This window comes from Aulonocara sp. 'chitande type north' Nkhata Bay, linkage group LG10 (assembly GCF_057382095.1).
Source record: "Aulonocara sp. 'chitande type north' Nkhata Bay isolate Kocher_YH1m ecotype deep benthic linkage group LG10, A_spYH_male_GT1.1, whole genome shotgun sequence".
NCBI classification, from domain to species: domain Eukaryota; kingdom Metazoa; phylum Chordata; class Actinopteri; order Cichliformes; family Cichlidae; genus Aulonocara; species Aulonocara sp. 'chitande type north' Nkhata Bay.
This window is the reverse complement of record NC_141353.1, coordinates 7,403,086-7,422,876: the sequence shown is the minus strand read 5'-3', so window position 1 is coordinate 7,422,876 and position 19,791 is coordinate 7,403,086. Positions and strand designations below refer to the sequence as shown.

The window sequence follows — 19,791 nt, the reverse complement described above, 5'->3', positions numbered from 1 at the left end:
AGAATCCTAATACCTAATACCCTTTTCTGTATTATGAGTCCAGTCCAGTTTATTGTTCAAATAAACACCAAAATACCTGTAGCTATCCACAGCCTCAATGTAGATACCTTGAAAACTCCACCCTTTTCCGGCTGAGAACCATGGCTTTAGATTTGGAGGTGCTGATCCTCATTCCCGCCGCTTCAGATTCGGCTGCGAAGCATTCCATTGCGAGCTGGAGGCCAGCACCAGATGAAGTCAACAGAACCACATCATCCGCAAAAAGCAGAGATGAGATTCTGACACCACCTAAGTGAAAGCCTTCTGCCACTTGGCTGCGCCTAAAAATTATGTCCATAAAAATTATGAACAGAATCGGTGACAAAGGGCAGCCCTGGCGGAGCCCAACACCCATTCGGGAATGAGTCCGACTATGTGGACCAAGCTCTTGCTACAGTTGTATAGGGACACCCCATACTCCCGCAGCACCTCAAACAGCACACCAAGGGACACGGTCAAATGGACCAAATAGCATATGGATCAATAGGGGCTCTATGTCCATGTCGCTCTTGGGCGTCACTCCCACAGGCCTTAATTCTGAGACTCTCCACCATCTAAGAACTGAAGACGCTTCTCAGATGAAATATCTTCAAGCAACTTAAAGAAGTCCAGACATTTTTCTTTCCAAGTTCCTTAGACATATAATATATAACTGTATATAATTTCTTGAGCAGTGTATTTAAGTCTGTATTAATACTTTTGATCCTGTGTAGATTACCTTCCTGATGTTGGCCAGTCCATTCATGACAAGACAGTCTTCTCGGTCTTCCTCATCATCCAGGTCCAGCAAGGGGGAGCTGTGTTGGTCCAGGAAGAAGCACTTGGAGCCCTCATTTCGTGGGTCAAAGGGATCCACAATAATGGGCTCTGTGCCTTTGATCTCACAGCGACAGAAAGGGCATCCTTGGCCATCTGATTCCTGAATAGATATAACAGGCTAGTCATACACAAACATACAAAAACACAGGTGGTGACATTTTAACCAAAAAATATAACTAAATGCCACATGTTGTTTCAGTAACATCATGAAATTATTGTGCATTCATTGTAAAAGACCCTGTCAAAAACATAAAAAAATAGCAGTATTTCGAGCATCTATCTGACAAAGACAGAACAAAGCTATGCTTTTGGTAGCCATATAGTTGGGAATGTGACTGTGGACTTGTGGGAACTGATGTCCGTTAATTAAAAGCTTTACCTTTATGACACACATTTAAACTTTATTTTTGAGTGATTGTTTCATTCATAAGTCAACATTTCAGTAGCACACTGGGAGAATTCTGAGTCAAATGATTATTGTCTGTGGGCTTATTACCACACTACTATATCACTATTACCATTATCACAGAAAAAAAAATGCAGGCCGGTTGCATACATTACTTATTGTTTTCTTTGAATAAATAAACCTGCAGATTTTTATCATCCTTAGCTCTTGGACAACTCTTCTAATAATTCTTTTCACTCCTCTGTCTTTCAGGGAGCACCTACTTGTGGCCAGTTTATGGTAAATGAGTGATCAGTTCTGCAACCAGTGCTATCAGTTTGTTTTGCAACAATAAGGTTACAAAGGTGTTGAGAGAACTCACTGGTTTTACCAGTCATGAGATGTTTGTTGTGTGACACCTTGGTAATGACAGACCTTAATAGGCCACCAGCTGGAACTGAACCAGCTCATTTTAATTTGAATTAAGTGGCAGGATTGCTTGGAAATTACTGATAGATTTCAGCTGGTGTCACTGCTTTCCATGCCTTTTACACCTCCCTTTCTTTATGTGTTCAATACTTCTTCCGTGTATAATTTCTCTATTACACATAACTTTTTTCATGGACATCTATGGTTTGATTTCTTTGCATCTGTAGGTTGGATGGGTTGCTACTGACATTTGGTGAGAATGTCACGTCAATACTGCCTTCAAAAATATATTTACTTTGAAACTTGGTGAAATGTTCAACACTTATTTTATTCAACGTTAATCTTTTTCTTTTATTTATTTACTTGTTTTCTTTTATTATTCTTATTATTATCTCTGTGGTTATACACTGCTGAAGGTGACAGGGATAGTAAAGAGAAGGAGTAGATAAAAAAAAAGGGAAAAACTGCAAGACTTAAACAAATAGCTCCCTGTGTCCACCCCAACATCCCTAGAGAAGCTGATGATAACCACATCTTGCATGTGAGCTCTCGTCAATTTTTAGTTTGGAAGGACCAGCATGTCTTATTGATGGAGACATGCGGGCACACACTCCCTTTGTGACTCTAATCTATTGTGGGTGTTTTAACATTCCTGGATAAAGTTCTTTCTTTTTCTACAACTAAGGTTTATTTGGCAACTATATCTGCTTTTGATATTGGATATGATGAGGTGACTTAAGGTGTACCTTAAGTACGCTGTACTGGTGTAGAGTCAACAACCTGTCTCTGAACGTGGACAAAACAAAAGAGTTGAATATCAACTTCATGGGAGCACAGAGAGATCACTGTGCACTTAACATCAATGGATCCTCTGTGGAGGTCGTCAAGAGCACAAAATTCCTTGGTGGTCACCTGGTGGAAAACCTCTCCTGGTCCCTCAACACCAGCTTCATAGTTAAGAAGGCCCAACAGCATCTTTACTTCCTGCGGAAGCTGAGAAAAGCCCATCTCCCATCACCCATTCTCACCTTTTACAGAGGGACTATTGAGAGCATCCTGAGCAGCTGCATCACTATCTGGTATGGTAGCTGCACCGTATTGGATTGCAATATCCTACATTGGCTAGTGAGAACAGCTGAGAAGATCACTGGAGCCTTTCTTCCCTCCATTACAAACACGTATCGCACCCACTGCATCCGCAAAGCTGCAGAGGAACCCACAAACCCCTCACACACACTCTTCACACTGCTGCCTTCTGGCAAGAGGTACCAGAGCATTCGGGCCCTCACTGCCAGACTGTGAAACAGTTTCTTCCTCCAAGCCATCAGACTCCTGAACACTCAGTAACTGGACCTTAATACATGTCACTACCTCAAGCATTTAACTGCACAATCTCATATACACAAACACACACACGCACACCTTCATACATCAAGCTACCTTTTGTACAATGCTCAGTCTTTTGCACAACCCACTGTCATTGTTGCACTTTTCTATTGCACTGTTGTGTCTGCACTGTCTTGTGTCTGCATTATTCTGTTCTGTCTGGTGTTGCACTGTTTTTTTGTTTGGTTTTTGGCAATTTTTGCACACTTGCAATTTATATAGTTCTGTGTTGATTGTCTGTATATGTCATATGTAGCACCATGGTCTTGGGGGAACGTTGTCTGGTTTCACTGTGTACTGTACCACTGCACATGGTTGAAATGACAATAAAGCCACTCGACTTGACTTGAGTACTGCTTCTCACTTTAGGGTCTGCAAAGTGAGTGGGTAGGCTTCATGCATTTTTTTGTGCATCCTTCTTACACACAGTTCTCTTCTGACAGCCTTAGGGTCGTATTACGTCCAAATATGTTAGGGTACCTGGATCGTTGTGTTTTTTTTTTTTCTTTGACTCTTGTTTATTCGTTGTTGTTTTCTCTGTGTGACTTTTTTCCTAGTTGACTTATCTGTATTTCTAGTTCAGGTTGTCTGGTTAGTTATTAGTTCCCTTGTCATGTCCTGGTCTCGTCTCTGTCCTGTTAGCCTTGGTCTTGCCTTTGTGTGTCCACCCCTGTTAGGTCAGTCTTGTCTTCATGTTTGTCTGCCTGTTTCCCTAGACATGTGTTCTTGTGTCCCTCTCGTCCCTTGTTCTTTCGCCCTCTCTCATCCCTTGCTCTCTCATCCTCACTGTCTTGCCTCCTTCCCCTGGGTTTCATCTGTCTGTGTCCAATTGTATGTGTTTCTTGTACTACCTCTTTTAGATTGACAGACAGATTACGCTCAGCTGTGTTCCCTCCTGTGAGTTGTTCCCTCGTTTGCCCTTGTCGCGATCGCCCTCATTCCCCACTGTGTTCTGCCTGTTAGTTAAGTTCCTGAACAGTTTTTGCAGTCCAGCAATAAAGCTGCCACTTGAGTTTGGTCTACATTTTGGGTTCTTCAAACCTGCGTGCCTCACACAGTGAATGACAGAATGCTGAGTTTTCCTAAAATTATTCCTGTGGCTTATAGCACTATATAGAATTTGAGCTTGTGAGCTCTTGCCTTTCTCTTTTCGCATTTGAGGAAAAAAGGAGGCTGGATTCTCTCTGTCTAAGTCCAGTTGCTTGTCTGCTTCGCTAACCTGGGGCCCGTTCTTCGTACCTCGCTAAGTAAGTTAGCTGGATTAGATTGTTGACGATTTCGCGTGATCTTGGATCGTTCGGTTCCCCGAAGCTCATCCGGGACTTGCTGTCATAGCAACAGAGCCGTAAGCGTAAACCTGCTTGGGAGCAGGTTTACTTTATGTAAACAGGATTAGATCGCGGCCACGCAGGTATGTCCGCTTCATTTATACGAAAGCAACAGCGATATTCCACCACTGTTTCACCATAAATAAATAACATCAATGTAACTAAAGATAATGCAGCACTTGATCCTTTTATTGATGTCACACAGATACATACAGGTCATTTCCTAAAAAAGGGAAATGTACTATTAATCATTCTATTACATGTATGTGATTATTACAGATGTAATTCATATTTCAGAGTAGTAATTGTAAATTACTTCGTGTAATCAAGATGGGAGACGTCTGTGAAGGTTCTCAGTCATCCAGGTCATCGTAGTCAAAGGAGCTTGCAAAGAAAAGCGTCTGGACTTCTTTAAGTTACTTGAAGACGTTTCACCTCTCATCCGAGAAGCTTCTTCAGTTCTAAGGTCAAATGGTGGAGAGTCCCAGATATAAACCTAGTGGGAGTAACCCCCCACAGAGGGACAAAAGGACCCCCTGATGATCCTCTAATCGCCTGAGCCAAGGTGTGAAACTGGGTGTGGGTCCCAATCAGCCAGAGTTTCGGGTGTGTTCATTGTGAAACCTGGCCCCACCTTATCATGCGAATTCCTGAGGTCAGATGGCCCAGGATGTGAGTGGGCGTTAAGGCGTCTGGGAAGGGATCTCAAAACTGGATTATAGATGGCAGAGAGTTGGTGTCGTAAACCCCGCCTCTGTTCAAAGATGGTCGCTCACAGTGGACATAGATGCTTCTTTCACTCCTCTTTCAAACCATCTGTCCTCTCTGTCCAAAATGTGAACATTGGCATCCTCAAAGAGTGTCCTTTATCCTTAAGATGCAGATGGACTGCTGAGTCTTGTCCTGTGGAGGTGGCTCTTCTATGTTGTGCCATGCGCTTGTGAAGTGGCTGTTTGGTCTCTCCAATGTAGAGGTCTGGGCATTCCTCACTGCACTGTACAGCATACACCACATTGTTAAGTCTGTGTTTTGGCGTTTTGTCTTTCGGGTGAACCAGTTTTTGTCTGAGCGTGTTGGTGGGTCTGAAATGCACCGGGATGTCATGCTTGGAGAAAACTCTCCTGAGTTTTTCTGATACACCGGCTACATAGGGGATGACAATGTTGTTGCGTCAACAAGATGGGAGACCACGGCTATAAAAGTGAAGGTGGATTTGGGAAACCTGTCGCAGCCATGTCCTGTCCGTCTACGCGAGCCACCCATTGCGGAAGGTGCAAGATTGATAAGGAGAGTCCTCAGAATTCAGCGTATATTGCGGGACAGACAGGATCCTTTAGCTCAGCGCGACAGTGTGCTCATTGAGAGATATCGATATTCCCGTGAGGGTATTATTTACTTAACCAACTTGTTGACGAGGGGGTGCAGGACCACCACCTGTCTTTTTTTGCTCTGCCCTTTTCTTGGTTGCTGTTATGAACAAACAAAGAGTATTTCAGGGTCTCTTTCCAAGAGACTAAAAGCAATATAAGTGATAAATATTACCATTCTGTGGAATATTCTTATATTTCACTTTTACTTGTTCCCATGTTCTAGTGGGTCCTGTTGTGGCTCTAATGTGAAAGGGGATATAATATAACATAATATAATATAATGTAATATAATATTGGATAATATAGTGTAATATAATAAATCTACCCTACCGCCTACTGGTGTTGGCCAGAGGGGCCGATGGCGCGATATGGCAGCCTGGCTTCTGTCAGTCTGTCCCAGGGCAGCTGTGGCTACAACTGTAGCTGCCTCCACCAGTGTGTGAATGTGAGAGTGAATGAATAGTGGCATTGTAAAGCGCTTTGGGTGCCTTGAAAAGCACTATATCAATCCACTCCATTATTATTGTTATTATTAACTTACTTACGAGTTTGATTTGTCAGCAACTTCCTGCCAGCCCTCTCTCCTTGCTTTTGCAGCCTTTGCAGTGTTCCCTTGCGTTCTGATTAAACTCTGAAACTCCTGAAATCCCTCAATCAAGAGTTCTTGCTCTGCTGCCGGAAAATACCGAGAGCGCTCCTTCGACATTTTCGCCGACCAATCAGAGGGTTGCCGATCAATGTTTCTACTATCGATGCGTAGCCCCTTTTGGGGTGGCTGTAGCTCAGGTGGCAGAGCAGGTCAGTCACTAACCAGAAGGTCGGTGGTTCGATCCCAGGCTGCCTCCTGGCTGCATGCCAAATATCCTTGGGCAAGATACTAACCCTGTGTTTGCCTACTGGTGGTGGTCAGAGGGCCCGGTGGCGCCAGTGTCCGGCAGCCTCGCCTCTGTCAGTGCGCCCCAGGGCAGCTGTGGCTACAATGTAGCTTGCCGTCACCAGTGTGTGAATGTGTGTGTGAATGGGTGAATGACTGAATGTAGTGTAAAGCGCTTTGGGATCCTTAGGGACTGAGTAAAGCGCTATACAAATGCAGGCCATTTACCATTTACCACACCCAGTGATCTCACATTACTTCATCCAGCTGTACTAATCGTCAACAGCAGGTGTGTTCGGAGAACCGGATTAGCGAGCTCAACGTTAGCGCGATGATTTGGTCTTGGATGTGTCATTTGATCTTGGATGTAGTAAGCGACGTAGGAAGAACGGGCCCCAAGTCAGAGCTTTGTCTAAACAGAGGTTAACTCGCCGGATTATGGACGTTTTCCTTGGCATATGGCACTAAGGGTCTCTCTTTTCCTCAGGGCGTGAGAACACATTCCACCGGAGGAATGGGAACCTGAAGGGCCCTTTTTAAAGAAAATTTGCAATCAGCGTTACACGGACAGCTTATACACTAACTGGGTAGTGGTGTTCTTAGCAAGGTGAAGAGCGGAAGAACTGAGAGATGACTGTGATGACAGGGGTGTATGTGTGCAGGCAGGTGACCAAAATGAGTGCAGGTAGACATATTATCACAGGTCTTTTGCCTTAGAGCAGTAAATAGATTTTTTATCAGACATTTTATCAGTATCATGGAGTCTTTTCACTTTACCTAGCATGCATCAGCACACACACTGGACCTTGTATGTGTTAAATATTGATTCTGTTTCTTCTGTGGACATTTTGTGGTGTACTTGGAAAACTACACCAGACGGCAGAATATACGCATTGTGGGGATACCAGAGAAGGCGGAGGGCCCACGACCAACGAAATTCATCACCAAACTACTCTTTGATGTGCTTGGGGAGAACAACTTCGAGAGGCCGCCATCGGTGGCTAGAGCCACGTCCGTTCATTGTCAGACTCCACCACTTCCAAACCACAGAGCTGATCCTACGCCTCGCCAGACAGAAGGGCCCGCTCCTATTCAATGGATCAAGATTCCACATATTTCCTGACTACAGCCCAGAAGTCAACAAAAGACAAAAGTCTTCTCCAAGTCCAAAAGGAAGCTCCACAGTGCAAAGGTCAAGTTTGGTCTCTTCTACCCAGCCACTCTGCAGTTCACACACAACGGGAAATGCATGAGATTTACCGACCCTGCAGAGGCGCTGACCTACGTTAATAATTAATATCACTGTTGATAACGAACGCCCCGCCTCGCACCCTGCAGAGACTGGTGACTGAGGTAAGGTAACGATTGGGTTAATAACATTGAAAATCATTTCACAGAAGGTGGCATCATTAGACATGGCTACTCTGTCATATTTTGAATATTTCTTTACTCTCATTGTGTTCTATTATCATTGGTCATAGTGGCAATGAACGTTTTATATTTGATGGTGTAAATACACACCACACATAATGCCACTCATGAGCACCTTCCTTTTCTTCATTACTGATGTTATTGCCCTTTTTTTCTTTTCTCTTTTCTCTTTTTCAAATTATGAAAGGGCGTTACAGTTTGTTTAATACCCTGTTGGAGAGGTTCATTAATGGTTCAAACATGTATCCTTTATTGCGGGCAGCATGCAAATGCAGGTTTGCAAAAGTTTCAAGTTTTTTTGGGGTGGTAGCCTTTTTAAGGCCTGTTTATGTGTTATGTGTTGTTTTGGTGTGGCATTTGCTCTGTATTCACTGTGTGCACCTACTGTGATTTTTTTATCGTTTAAATTGGGCAAACATCTATATTTTTGAATTACATAGTTCTGACAAAGAGTAGATTGGACCCTGACCCAGATAATGCTGACGTAAAAATTATAAGTTGGAATGTGAAGGGTATGAACCAGGCAATCAAGAGAAAAAGGGTCATTTCTCATTTACAACATCTTGGGGTTGGTATTGCCTTCCTACAGGAAACCCACCTCTGGAATTGTGATCAGTCTAAAATTCGCAAAGAATGGGTGGGCCAAATGTTTCATTCACAATTTAATTGTAAAGGCTGAGGAGTGGCTATACTCATCCACAGAAAAATTCCTTTCATCGTATCAGATACTATCTTGGACCCTAATGGCAGATATGTGATGGTTGTGGGAGAGCTGTCTCAACTTTCCCTAGTATTGGTCAATATTTATGGTCCAAACTTTGACGATGAGAACTTTTATAAAAAGATGCTAAGCTCTATTCCCAATTTGGATAGTTATCATTTGATTATGTCTGGGGATTACAAACTGGTAATGGATTCTGTTTGGGATCACTCTTCCCAATCTTTACTGTCTAAATCTGTGCAAACAATTCAGTCATTCGTAGAGGCACATAAACTTGTAGACCCTTGGAGATTTAAATATCCCACTAAAAGGGAGTATTCGTTTTACTCTAATGTGCACAAGTCATTTTCTAGGATAGATTTTTTTCTGGTTGACCCCTACTTACTGAGTGCTATTACAGACTGTAAATATGATGGTCATTTCTGATCATGCCTCGGTTAGTATTAAGGTAACTCTTCCGACTCAGAGGACAAAGTGGACATGGCAACTGGACCCACTCCTACTCGCTGATTCAGATCATCAAGCTATTAACAACTATTTTAGAGAGTTTTATGCTAAATTATATTCCTCAGATTCAGCACCAGCTCAAAATAAGTTTGACGCTTTTTTTTCTAATCTGAAGTTCATTACAGAACAAATAGATTTTTTTCTACAGGTAAATAGGACGGATGGCATCTCAGCTTCGACCCTCTGGGAGACGCTTAAAGCGTATCTCAGGGGACAGATTGTCTCTCATTCTGCTTATATGAGGAAGAAGAAGTATAAGAAGTTTGAGGAATTATCCTCAGAAATCAAGACCCTGGACGGACTCATATCTGGTTCTCCGACCCCTGATTTGATTAAGAGGAGAGTGGTCTTACAAGCTGAAATTGATCTATTAACTACCGCCCAAGCAGAGAAGCTCATTTTAAAATCCCGTAGTAGATTGTACGAAGAGGGAGATAAACCATCCAAATTATTAGCTAGCCAGCTCCACCAAAAAGCAGCATCCCGTGTTATTTCACAACTTATCTTATCAGATGGCTCATCAACTGAGGATCATCAAGCTATTAACAACTATTTTAGAGAGTTTTATGCTAAATTATATTCCTCAGATTCAGCACCAGCTCAAAATAAGTTTGACGCTTTTTTTTCTAATCTGAATATTCCTATAATTGTCTCTGACTCGAAAGAACAATTGGAACAAAGTCTGACACTGAAAGAAATTAAAAATGCAATAATGTCCCTTCAGAGTGGAAAAGCCCCTGGTCCGGACGGGTTTCCAACTGATTTTTATAAGAAATTTATGGACAAACTTGCCCTTCTTCTTCTCTTGGTTTGCACGGAAGCAATAGAGAATAACATTCTTCCGCCTACGCTTCAGCAGGCATCTATTACACTCTTATTAAAGAAGAATAAGGACCCCCGAGATTGCACATCCTATATACCAATCAGCTTAACAAACTGTGATGGCAAAGTGGTCTCAAAAGCCATTGCACTCCGACTTGAGAAAATTCTTCAGGGGACCAGATTGGGTTTGTCCAGGGTAGACAATCCTATTTTAACCTGAGGCGATTGTTTAATATCATCTATATTGAGGCTGATACTCCATCCCCAGAAGCCGAAATATCGATTGACGCCGAAAAGGCGTTTGATCGGATTGAGTGGGATTATCTTTTTCACACACCAGTAGGCTAAGTGATTTTTAGCCAATTACAAGTTGAATCTGGTAGTTGGGGGTGTTAGCTAAGATACCGTCATTAAGAAGCGGCACAACTAATGTGTCTATGTGAGCTAATTTGCGATGTGCACCGCTGGCCCGGCCATTTGTTTTTAATGCACCCTCCCAGATTAATTCACTGCATGTCGTACCCAGGGCTGGACTGGGACAAAAAATCGGCCCAGGCATTTTGACTGGAGACCACCCCACCAGGTATTATAGGAAAAACCATAAAGCCTTTGAATGAAAACAAACGCTGTTATGACAGTGATGTACACTGTCTTGTTGGTATATGTATGATTTCTATACGTTGTACATCAGATAAAAACTTTGGTTGTAAGATTCAGATAATTATTTAATAAAAGCTAGACATTTTAAATGAGAATAAGAAAGAAAAGTATTTCTTTGTGCCCCCCTTTCCCTGTTAATGCCCTACCTGGCCTCCTGGCAAAACTTTGCTAGAGCCGCCCCTGCACAGTTACCAGCTGTCAGCTACTTAGAAAAGGATCCTGGTGTTATTTGTCTCTCAGAAACAGTTCATAACTTTCCTTCAACTTATTCATGTCACCTAAAAGGTAAACCTGTCCATCACCTGTTCAGCTCTGATGATTCATCTTCATGTTTCCCTCTCACTAGATATCCAAACCGATATCATGACCTTCAGCTTTTACAGCTGTGGCTCCAGCAAGCATCAGCTGATACTAGAAATTAATATTAAATACATTCTAACAGCAGCTCATCAAGCTTAAACGCGCTGCTGTTGTTTAGCGCGACATCCGCTGGTTTCATCTTTCTGGCGCAAAGTCGGTGTGCAAATTCCCTGCTGACTCGGCCTCAGGATGTCTAGAGGCAAGAATCAAGCGCACCCAAAGGAGCGCATCAGTGATCATGTGCGCATCACGCAGAGGGAGAGTGAGAGGCGAAAGGCAGCGGCAGAGCATGGCAGTTTTAACGCAGTTTGTGTGATTCTGTGTGCGTTAATGAAACTGTAAGTTATTACTTTTGACAGGTTAACTGGTATGATAAGAGTTATAGTTGTTTGTGCATGTTAAAGCTAAAGTTATGCCCCGGTACACTGATATCACATTAGTAGATTTATTTAATTATGTAATTAATTTGCACTAAGTTAATACCAGTGGCCAGAATCTCCTCCAACGATTACATCCTGCGGTTAAAGGATTTTTCTGTTGTTTATTGTTTAGTTTAACTGTTGTTAGCTTACCACATTCTTGCCTTAGTACTAGCAACTAGGAAGATATGTGCTATTTAGCCAACTTCTGGTCTCACGGCGACCCCCTGTGGACATTGTAAAATATTGCTGTGTCAGAGTAGATGATGTGTTCTGATTGTTTCTTATTTATCTTTGACCCTGCTAATTATAGTATTACCTGTTTCTGTTTCCAGACAACCATGCTTATAGTCACCTATACTGCATCTGCCACAATTATAATTGCATATCTGGCTGTATCACAGTTGGATTTATCATGGCAAGCCCTGCTGTAACCAGTTCTTCTGTGAAGCTTCATTAAAGACGGTGAACTAAACTCCTGGACTGCTGCAGTCTTTCTGCCCGAAGACTTAGGCCAGACTAGTATACCCAGCACTTCCAGTATATATATATTCTACAGTCGGCGATAAACAAAGGAGAGACTTGCGTCACAAATACCGATCAGCTGATCATTGATCAGTTTCATGATTGAATGAGAGAAGAAAAGGCAGCTGACAGCGTAAAGATGCAGAATAACTCCAGCTTTGTGTCTGTTTTCATCCTAGCTGAAGTACGGGACAAACTGTGTTCCTTTTCAGCTCAATACGAAATGCGTGATTTTTTCTCTGAATACGGGACGATTCCGTTTTTTACGGCACGGTTGGCAACTCTACTAACTAACCGTGCCCAGGGTTGCCGACCCCTGGGCACGGTATCTCATCGGAACCTTTTCCTCTTCACAGAAGGACCAAGCAGGGGGATCCAGTGAGTCCATTACTTTTTGTTTTAGCTATACAGGCACTTGCAATAGCTCTTAGAAGCAATAATAGCATACAAGGTGCGCTGCCACTGCTGGGGTGCAGTAGCTCCATCACCCCACTAGGGGGAGGAAGCGGGTTTGTGTACTCAAGTTTCTCTAGTAAATATTAGTGATGGGATTTCCGGCTCTTTTTAGAGAACCGGCTCTTTCGGCTCGGCTCACTAAAAAGAGCCGGCTCTTCGGCTCTGAACCGGCTCTTCAGGTTGTTTTGTTGCTTTAATTACATTATTATTAACCATAATATAAAATTATGCACAAAAGGAATCACTAATGTAAAAAAAAAGTGGTTTTATTTATATATGTTTATATATAAATATATGTGGTGGACCCTGGAGACAAAGCACGTACAAACTCCAAAACACATTCCTAGAGTTAACTGAACTTCCAAAACAGAGCTACCTAGATCAGTTAAATTACACAATTGAAAGCATATGTGTATGGTTTGTGTATTTATACACAAGCACTCATACATATTCAAATAATAATAATAAAAAAAAGTCGTTGGTACTTGCTGGCTGTGTAGCCACTAGGTAACAAAAGCTAAACACTGCGCCTAGCATTCTGGAGCACTTCTGTTGTGTTTTGTACGTGTTTTGGAGTTTTTACGCGTTTTGGAGTTTTTACATGTTTTGGAGTTTTTACACGTTTTGGAGTTTGTACATGCTTCAGGGTTTGTACGTGCTTCAGAGTTCGTACGTGCTTTGTCTCTAGGGGCCACCGTAAATATACTTTTATTTATTCACTCCACATAAAATGTAATAAATAAATCATATAATACAAAAACCAACTAGTCACAGTTCAACTTTTAGCTATTTAAATTTTCAGCTTTTTCCTTTTAAAAAAATTAAAAATGAAACAACACAAAACACTGCAAACCACAACACAATTAAGTATAAATTAAAATAAGAAAACAAAAACAACATGGAACATTCTCTGTCATATGGACCTGCACGAATAAACTTTCTGAATCCTTTATCATCCGCAATCTTTCTAATCCCTGGCTCTCTTTTTCCCTCCCGCTCTGTTCCTGTGCTACTGCGAGTGTAACTACCGCCCCTCCCCCCTCTGCCCAGCGCAAAGCACAAGGCTCGCATGCGGAGTGAAGGAGAAGGGTCTGGCTGCAGCCACTGTGGAGCTCCACAGTAACCGGATACACGTGACCTCCACACTAACCGGTAGTGATGTGCGATACCACTGATTTCCTTTCCGATCCGATACCAAGTAATATCCAGGGTGATATCGACGATACTGATCCGATACCGATACTCTGTACAAAAACTTATTTTATTTATTGTATCTCAAATTATAGCGTCATAATGATTACAGGACATCAGATTACTTGTTCTTATCACTTAATAACGCAGGATTCATCATATAGAAATAAAAAAAAAACTGAAGTTGTGTGCTATTTGAACAGCTTGCCTGCCTGCAGCACTAAAGTACTCCGTGGGAGACGTCTGTCTCGCCCTAGCAGCACCTGTCCCTCTCCTCCACTTCAGTTCGCCTGAACATACGCTCGTCATGTTCTGTGATGTGATTTACTCTGAGGTGTTTGACAAGGTTAGTGATGTTGCCACAACCATACATGCCAACCCTGCTGATTTTTCCGGGAGAATCACGAATTTCAGTGCCCCTCCCGGAAATCTCCCGGAGCCACCATTGTCCCGAATTTCTCCCAATTTTCCACCCGGACAACAAAATTGAAAAACCATATCGCAGAATTCATAGCGCGGCCAGCCAATTCCAGTTTCCAACAATGGCGGCAGCGTCTTAGTTTTAATATTACTCCTATTTCTCTTTCTGGGTCGCAAAAAAACCTTTTAACATATTTTCAGGTGAGAATGTAGCTGTGTAAACTTCAAATATCTGAGCTGACCTACACATCGTTTTCAAACCCCCGCGGTCTTTCACTACTCGGGTTAAACATGATATATAAGTCACTTTGATAACTTAAAAATGTTATTGTTTGACTTTTTCAGTGGTTTATTTGTTCGTGAGTAAATCGGTTTGGCTGAGATTAAAGTTTACATTAAATTAAATGTAACTTTATTAATCCCTCGGGAGGGTTCCTCCAGGGTTTTCACACAGCTGAATAAACATCAAACAGAAAATGATCAAACAGAAGAGTTTACGTCAGCGCCCGGTTATATTTTAGATAGCAAGGAGAAGACGGCAGTTTCACTCCACTGAGGGAGCTCGTGACGTGCTACCCGGCTTTCTTTAGACCGCGAAGGCCGGGTCCTCAGGTAGAAGCAGCCTCTGAATTTGGACACCCCCGCTGTTTCTGAGCCGGCCAATAATAACAGTGACATTTAACGTATTTTACCCGATAAATAAACCCTGTAAAATGTATCTATCACCCCCCCCAACAGCCCTTTTGAATGTCTCCCTAATTCTGAGGTCTCAAGGTTGGCAAGTATGGCTACAAGACCTCACTTTTTTGCCACATGTATCGCAAACCACATCTCAGCTGTTTGTGGAGGTAAAATACGTTCACACATGACTCCAGTTACGCTCAGCCATTGTTGTGAATGCGCACGCCAGGGGGCTGCAAGACATTTATACAGCCGTATTTCGCACATGACTATGAAAGGCGGAAGAGGAAGTAGTTCCTTTGAAAGTAGACAATCCGAATGTTATAGTTTCTTTCCACTGCGTTCATTTTAATGATAAACTACAAATTTACCCTAAATTACTAAAATATCGATATTTTAATGTGAGAATCGATTCTAGAACATAAATGATTGGTATCGGAGGAATCGATATTTCAGGATCGATCCGCACATCACTACTAACCGGAAACACGTGACCTCCACAGTAGCCGGAAGCACGTGACCTCCACACTAGCCGTAAACACGCATGGATACCGTGGAAGTCTTGCAAGTTGATCACAAAGGTTGGTTAAGTCTTTCTTAAATAAATTTGCCGTTAGTGATTTTATAATTCTAGGAATCGTCTAGTTTTCTTACAATGATCATGTTGCCACTTATTTTGCGTTACAACCACATTCCTCCTTATTTTAATGTTTTTTCATCGTGCTCCATGGCAGAGAAACACACAAATATGCTTTTTCCTGGGCCTGGTTTAAGTAAGAGAGCTTCTGTGGGCGAGAAGAAGCAAAAACCACATTTTGCATTAGAGTATGATTTATTGTTGGCGTCAGAGATGCAAAATAACGAATACTTCAATACTGTACTTAAGTAGAATTTTCTGGTATCTTTACTGCTGTACTTTTTTGTGCCTACTGTATACTTCTTTATACTTCTACTTCTCACATTTTAGCACGCGTATCTGTACTTTGTAATCCGTACATTTGTAAATCAGTCCCCCGCACGCGTGCTTTGGACGCAAGATTACTTCAAAATTTTGTACATAAATTATATTTTAGACCCTGTACTTCTTACTTCGACTTGACTAAAAAGTCGAGTCAGTGCTTTCTAAACACAGGTATCTAAACTGTAGTAAGGAACGTGTGTACTTGTGACACCTTTGGTTAGCGTCAACACTGTAAATTTCGTCACAAACAGATTTATAGATTTATCAATACTTCTATTCGTTATTCTTTTCTGTACAGCTTTTTTATTGCCCAGATTTTAGTTAGCCCCTGTTCAATTGACTGTTATATGTCAATAGAAACATGTCTCACAAATTAAAGTGTCTTGTAAAATATTTGTGGGTTTTTTTTTTCAAGAATTTTCTTCCCAAATCTATTACATGCCAACTGTAAATTGTTATTTCTGCTAAATCCTTAACTTAAATGTATATATGGTGTTTATCTGTTTCTCTCTCTGTTTTAGATGCACACATCAATCTGGAATTCGGGCTTAAAGTCAGAATTGCAGGAATGCAACACGTGTTGCAGAGGACTCTTTCACTGCCCTCTGTGCCCCACTTTCAGCCCTACTGTCAGGGCAAAGATTGAGGAGCATCTAAGTGTGCATATAAAAAAAATGCTTTGCCTTTCAAAGGTATGTTTGTATTAAATATACTTTATAGTTATAAATATGCACTTTTTTAAGCACTTCTGCAGTATCTTTGTTGACTTAAAAGTTGCTGTTGATATTGTACAGTTCAGTGCATTCATCTGCAACAAAAATAGTGTTTTTATAAAATATATTTTTATTTACTTTTCACCACTTTTCTTGACATAAGTTTTGTGATCCATACCATTTTGCTTTCATTATTGAGGTTGGCTTGGATGTTTTTGTTAACATGTACAATCTGATTGTTAGACAAATTGATTGCATTCTATACAACTACATTTAAATTACATCTGTTTGTTTGTTTGTTTTTTTCTCTTACAGATAAAATGATATGCCGGTGCAGGCTGCCTTGTAGGACAACAGGACACTTTCACTGCCCTGTCTGTAAGATTACAATCATACGGCGTGGGGATATGGCAAGGCATTTATTGTCTTGTCAGCATTCTTCAATGCCAAGTCAGCCACCATTATCAGGACTGCTCCCCGCTGAACTCTCCGAGGAGACCCGTATTCCTCCGGCAGTACTCTTCGAGGAGCCCCGTTTCCCCCCCAAGGTTTTGTCTTCGGTATCTGAACCATTTTCTGAGTCTTTGTTAGAACATTCATTGGCTCTACCCTCTGTGTTCAATAAAACTGCAGCTGATGGAAAGTCCATGAAAATGACATGCCCTCACTGTGGCCTTACTCTTCATAGCTCTGGCAAGCTATTTGCACACTGGAGAGAGGAAGCCAAAGCTGTGCTTGAAGGACAACACGTGCCCATTTTCAGACTGAAAAAGCGCAAGTTCCAGGAAGTCAGTCAAGTCAGTATTCACTTTAACCAGTAGTGTAATTATATGGTTAGTGAAATTTGAATAACTGTTAAAAAACTGTTCTGCAACAGAGAAATAACTATGTTTTCATCCCCATTTGCCTGACACAGGAGCCAGCAGTTGTTGAAGATCTGCGTCCTGCTGTGCAGTGGGTTGTCCAAAATAAGGCACTTTTCTGTGGACATGTAACAATGCCCAAATATCTGTCCTTAAATCAAGGGGACCAGCAGAGGGTCTTAATAGACATGTCAGAGGAAGAAGACACTGGAGCAAGGGACTTGTTCCTCTTTGTTTTTCAGTTTGCAGAGGAAATGGAGCTCTTTTTGAAAGCATGTGCCAATGAGCAGGGGCTAAGGGTCAGTGCTATGTTTGACATGTAATGGACAAATGAAGGCACTGGCTGTGTTTGTTTGTTTGTTTGTTTAATATGTTGTTGTTTTTTTGTTTTGTTTTTTGCGTAGTACAAAATTCCAATTAAACTTATTTCAAAATGTTGTTCACTTTATTCTGTGTCCATACTTATAATAAAGGATTACAGTGTAACAGCATTAAATGTAAATGTAACAGCATTTTTTTTAAACTTGTAATTTCAAAATAAAAAGCTTATTGTTGATATTAACAGTAAAGAATTGCAATCAATAATATTTTTATGCATTTTAAACATTAACACTCTGGGCTCTATCCTGGCCATCTGTGGACACTTCACTTATTCTTTTTTTTGACTACTGCACTGCAGTGGACCAAAAGAATGACACGGGTTTGATCTTAAGGATCTAATAGTTGTGTGTGTTGTGCATGACATTGCCACACAAATATGTATTTGCAAGATAGAGTAGAATAAATTATGACGCATGAAATATTACATAGGCTGCAGTGAATTTCTGTTGATACAGCCTATTGAGCTTTGAGTTTCCCAGTCAAACTTAGCTTTGAAGCACATGCTAAAAACACTTTTACTCTTGTACATTTCAAAACAAGACACCATAGCCAAAATATTAACAAAATATATATTATTAAAAAATTCAAAGCTGCAGCACATACAGCAACAAACACCGTTAGTAAATGTGTCCTGGAGTTTATGCAGGTGCAGAAAGTGCTGCTGCTGTAAGTAAGCCTAACAGCTTCCAGATCACTTATTTTTCTGAAAAGATGGTAGGAAGGGCATCACTGCTCATTTCTACAGTCTCCCAGATCTTGGAATACAATCCCTTTGTACCATGAAACCACTTCGCAGTACTAGGAGTCCACTAAAACCTATAAAGAGAGTGATCCCGGAAGAAATGGGGCACACACTAGTGACCTCAACAATTGCAAGACAGCCTTTTCCCCGATGCTCAGATACAATTTTGATTTTGATGAAAAGGACTGGTGCTATTTTAAAGAGTCACGTCGGCAAAAGTAGATAAATGTTTTAAGAAATATACATTTTATAGCATTTTGTGAACATACACAAAAAGTGGCCATTTTTGGCAACAAACAAGCTGAGAGAGAGTTTTATATTTTTTGCTCTCCTTGAGCAAAAATAATAGTGCATAATAATCAATGTTGATGTTAATCAATTAGATGTCCCAGACACTACTATTAATAATACAGCAGCCCCTCGTTTATCGCTGGTGTTACGTTCAAAAAATAACCTGCGGTAGGTGAAATCCATGAAGTAGCCAACTTTATTTTTTACAATTATTATAGATGTTAAGACTGTAAAACCCCTCACTACTTGCTTTATACACTTTTCTCAGACAGGCATGAACATTTTCACACTTTTCTCTTTTGTTTAAACACTCTTAGAGTTCAAACCTTCGTAGAAACATAAGTCCAGGATTATGGAATGAAACCTAAAGGTGCATTTGAGGGTGCAAAACGTTTCGTCGGCATTGTTGTGTTTGTTTGGGAGAAAACTTACAAACATACAGTATAGCACTTCAGAGTTACACTGCTAGCGATCGAAGATTTATGTAAATTCGACAAGCTAAACGCATTCTGTACTGTACAGCAGGAGTCCCCAACCTTTTTGCACCACAGACCACTTTAATGTCAGACAATATTTTCAGGGAACGAAAAAATACAACAAAAGAATAAAAAAAAGAAACTGTGGTATTTTGTAAATATAATAATAAACGTGACTTGAGCTGTGCGCCAGCAACAATGACAGTGACATCCTCCTCTCTGCTTCTTAACGCTCTCTGGTCGCTATGGTAACGCGTAAATAGTTCTTTCAAAATAAGACACACAACTACAACCATACATTTCACACTGGAGGATCAACTCTCGCGGAACGGTACCAAAAGACTCACGGACCGGGACCGGTCCGTGGGCCTATTAGGGACCGCTCCTGTACAGGAGACACTGGACTAGATTGATTGACAATGGTCTACAGCAATCAGAACGCACAACACGATGTACTGTAAAAAAATAAATAAATCAGCGAAACAGCAAGTGTCACTTTTGGCCACGAACAATTTAGGGGATGGTGAATTTTTTTGAACAA

General features: G+C 41.3%; 1 protein-coding gene and 1 long non-coding RNA gene across 9 annotated transcripts in view; one reads left to right on the top strand and one right to left on the bottom strand.

Moving 5' to 3' along the window:
• cblb (Cbl proto-oncogene B, E3 ubiquitin protein ligase) overlaps positions 1 to 19,791 on the bottom strand; it is a 170,119-nt gene that overhangs the window by 88,375 nt on the left and 61,953 nt on the right. For all 8 annotated transcript variants that reach the window (XM_086307951.1, XM_086307952.1, XM_086307950.1 and 5 more), the window contains exon 10: positions 758 to 958. In XM_086307951.1, coding sequence (XP_086164077.1) covers positions 758 to 958 — 201 coding nt within the window. The remainder of the gene's footprint in view (positions 1 to 757; positions 959 to 19,791) is intronic.
• On the top strand, positions 16,707 to 18,051 carry LOC147320122 (uncharacterized). The gene is made up of 3 exons (XR_015131143.1): positions 16,707 to 17,057; positions 17,186 to 17,294; positions 17,414 to 18,051. It is a non-coding gene; the product is annotated as an uncharacterized LOC147320122 (long non-coding RNA).